We start from the raw sequence: 3,954 nt of genomic DNA, 5'->3' as shown, positions 1-3,954 counted from the left end.
TGAGGTGGATGTCAGCTTTAATTAGCAATCGATATGGAAAGCGTTCAGCAGACCCCACGTCTCTGACGTCAGAGTCGATTACCGTTTCTCATTGGTCTCAAATTCCCAAAGCCGAGGCTAATTATTGGAAGGTTGATGTGGATAAAGTAGAGGCTCATCCCTCCCTCCACATCATGTCCGCTGCTCGCTGCTGGCCACACTCGCTGCATGCTTTTTAAAATCACATCGCCAGCCTCCAAACAGACGTCGTTTCCTCCTCTCGCCTGCGGGATGATGGACAGCAGGATCCTGGATGCACCTCATGCCCAGTTCGGAGGCTCTCTCGGCGGGATGGTGGGCTTTCCGTACCATCTGAGCCACCACCACGTTTACGAATTGGCCGGTCATCAACTTCAGTCCGCGGCCGCCGTTCCCTTCTCAATAGACGGATTACTAAATGGCTCCTGCACGGCGTCGGTGGTTAATTCGAACCCTCTCTTGTCTTCGGGCTGCGGTATGAATGGAGATAATCAGCACTATAAACTGACAGGTAAGCAACAATGGATAATAGTAACGTTTGTTTTCTCCGTGCATGGTTTGGCGGTCGACCAAATCCAAAGCAAAGATGCGAAACCGTGTAGTGATGTCTTCATATAGCGTTTTAAACGAAATCCAAAACATAAGGGGGAAAAAAGAAGATAATTCATCGCTTCCATGCACTCAATTGTGATAGTCGAAAGCTGAAGATAGGCTAAGATACACAGTAGCCTACACACACAACATTCATTGTTATGACAGTCATAACATTATAAGCTAAACACTTATGTTATAACACGTGCACAACTTAACACAATATAGCGTTATGTTTAATAATGGTAGGATTACATAAAATAAATAAAAAAAGATTGAAACAACAACAACAACAACAATAATAGAATGACAGACTAGGCTATTTTCAATCTCAGGAATATTTGCTGGGGTTTAAAAAAAATACAACAAAAACAATGTTCGGTATTTTATTTTTGTCCTTTATTTACACATGCTCTCATTGATTTTTATTCTCATGTCAGACTCGGGGGACCCAGACAAAGATAGCCCTGGTTGCAAGAGACGACGAACTCGCACAAATTTCACAGGTTGGCAGCTGGAAGAATTAGAGAAGGCTTTTAATGAGAGCCACTATCCCGACGTGTTCATGAGAGAGGCGCTGGCTCTCCGCTTGGACTTGATAGAATCCAGGGTTCAGGTAAATATCACGTTTTCAATTGTTTTTGTATGTGTTAACGTGACAATAACAAACAATGCAATGTTTTCTTAATTTAACTCATTTATATTTCCCCAGATAGTCAAGATAATTGTCAGTGGTTATTTAAGCCAGATGGTCCAGTTTTGGACCATTGTGATGGCAAAATAATTAATAGAAAATTGTGAGAGATTTATTACACAGAAGTCTGACAATCAATATTTAAAAAAAAAAAAACAGTAATTTAGTGTTATTCAGTAGATAAGGCACTAACCCTTTAAAGTGTAAATAAATTGTAAATAAATGTATTATTTTATTAAACATTTATTTATTTATTATGTGGAAAGATGTGGGTATACTGCAGTCCGCATCAAACTTTTGTCTAACTCCAATAACTTTTCAGAATTTTGGACTTTCCCAGTGCATGCTATGAAAGGACTGCTTGAATGTGAAATCATGGAACAAACTTAAAAGCATAGTTTTGATACATTTAAATATTTACACGTCTACTTTATTCTCAAGATATCCCAAAGGGATATTTATAAATAATTGGAGTTTTTTGTCATTGAGTTTTAGGCCTCATCAATGCTGCATGGGGCCAAATGACATCTCCTCCTATATAAATATGGAACCAACAACTAATTGGGCAGTGAGCCTATAATAAATAATATTTACCAGCTCATATAGGCTATTCTTTTGCCTTCTATTAAAAAGAAACAACAATAAATAGGATATAGGCTAAATGGTGTTATTGTTTAGCAGCTTTACTATCCTATTATAGATGATTGTTAACCATTCAAATAGGATATAGCAGGCTACTGGAGGTGTTGATTTATTTATTTGTTATTTCTGTATTTTGTGCGTGACACGTCATATAGGCCTAAGCTCATTGTTTGCATGTGCTCTGGCTGCAGGTATGGTTTCAGAACCGGAGAGCCAAGTGGAGGAAGAAAGAGAACACAAAGAAGGGTCCAGGCCGACCGGCGCACAACTCCCACCCCACCACCTGCAGCGGGGAGCCCATGGACGCCGAGGAGATCGCCAGGAGAGAGCTGGACCGGATGGAGAAGAAGAAGAGGAAACAGGAGCGGAGGCTGCTGAGGTCGCAGAACAAGCTGCTGCACGGGGACTTATTTCACACCCCGGGATCGGACAGTGACAGCGGCGTGTCACACGTGACGGACAGCGAGCACACGGGCCTCCATTTTGACCCTCCTCCCGCGTCAGGCAGAAACCAAATGCAATCGAGCTGTGACCAAACAACGCCTCATAGTAACAGTACAGCCCAGAACCAAAGACACTCGAACCAAGATGACGCTGGCGGATCCGAGCTGGACTCGTCCGACAGCGGCATGCAGCAGCAGAGCCTATGTGCCAACAACAGAGCCTCCTCCAACCTTCAGAAACTGAACCCCTTTAGCGTCGAGAGCCTCCTGTCGGACTCCAGGCCGAGGCGCAAAACGAACGTGGACGGATTCTCTGCCTTACCCTCGTCGCGGCCTTTGATAGGGAAAGGACACTTCTTGCTCTACCCCATCACCCACCAGCCGCTGGGCTTCATTGTTCCTCAGACGGCTTTGAAGACGTCAGCTGCGCCGAACTCCTCTGACAGCAGCAGCACTGACAACTCAACGACGCCACGAAGTCCGAGCAGTGACCGCGGTGGTGGTGGTGGTGGTGGTGTCTCTGTGGTGACCACGGGATGTAAGAACAACACGAACTCCTCCGACAACAACACCACCACACACAGTGATGCTTTATCAATCACGGGGCATGGGGTGGTGTCGGAGAGAAAGACAGGTTCGCCACAGAGCAGTCCAGACCGTGGGACTTTCATCCCCACTAGTCACAGTCAGACTTCTTCGGCTAGTTGCAGTGACACGTGCTTTGCGGACGATGACAGTCCAGAACCCATCAGACCCACCGAGTCCAAACCCTTTCAATCAGAGAGGAGAGACCTTTTAGAGAAAGACTACTCCAAGTCTGTTGTAACGAACAACAACAACATCAGTCCACCACCAGAGACAAAGACAGACTCTAAAGAGGTCGATATGGAATAAATCCTTGGGTAAACCAGAAACATATTGATATAGCGTCTATAGACACCATTCATTAGGCCAAAGCTAAGCATAAAACTACCATCATTGCATCTTAAATCTCTAGTTTTTTCCCCCCCGACTGATATTTTGGATTATGGTATGTTAGCCTAGAGATCTCTCTCCCTTTCTCTCTCTCTCTCACTCACTCTCTCTTTCTTTCTCTCTGACTCTTGGTGTGTGCGTGCGTGCATGTGTGTGTGCGTGCCGTGCACGTGTGCGTGCGTGTCGCGAGCGCAGGTCTGATATACCCTGTGATGAACTGTAAAAAAAGGAAGAAAAAAAACCCATCCGATTCAGAACCACAAAAATCCTCAAAAGCTGTAAAAAGGTATTATACTATTTATATATGTAAGGTTTTCGTAAATAAATCTATTGTATACAAGAACCCAAACCGTGTGAGACCTTAAATAGCACATACAGTAGCATACAGTGGGAAGGGCTTTCTCAAGAAAATCTCATGTTGTACTTTGTATATTGCCTTAACAAATTTATTCATCTATAAGCCCCACTGAAATGAGGTTACGAGCCTGAGGCGAAAGGACCCGCTCGACTCCTGCAGAGTTTTGATATGAAAGTAATTATTTTCCCGGTGGCTACTGCAGGGATTCAGTTTATTTTAGCTCAAAGGGTTAT

The 3,954-nt window shown here is 44.0% G+C and overlaps 1 protein-coding gene across 1 annotated transcript; it reads left to right on the top strand.

The window, feature by feature from the left end:
* Positions 1 to 270: 270 nt before the first annotated feature.
* On the top strand, positions 271 to 3,282 carry uncx (UNC homeobox; the record flags this gene model as incomplete). Its single annotated transcript, XM_080723306.1, has 3 exons — positions 271 to 529; positions 1,050 to 1,225; positions 2,137 to 3,282. The coding sequence occupies 3 exons, from the start codon at positions 271 to 273 to the stop codon at positions 3,280 to 3,282; spliced, it is 1,581 nt and encodes a 526-aa protein (XP_080579432.1).
* Positions 3,283 to 3,954: the final 672 nt, after the last annotated feature.

The sequence above is a fragment of the Nannobrachium achirus genome (genome assembly GCF_963921795.1).
Source record: "Nannobrachium achirus genome assembly, chromosome: 4".
In the NCBI taxonomy this organism is placed as follows: Eukaryota; Metazoa; Chordata; class Actinopteri; order Myctophiformes; family Myctophidae; genus Nannobrachium; species Nannobrachium achirus.
This window is presented reverse-complemented; position numbering and strand designations above follow the sequence as displayed.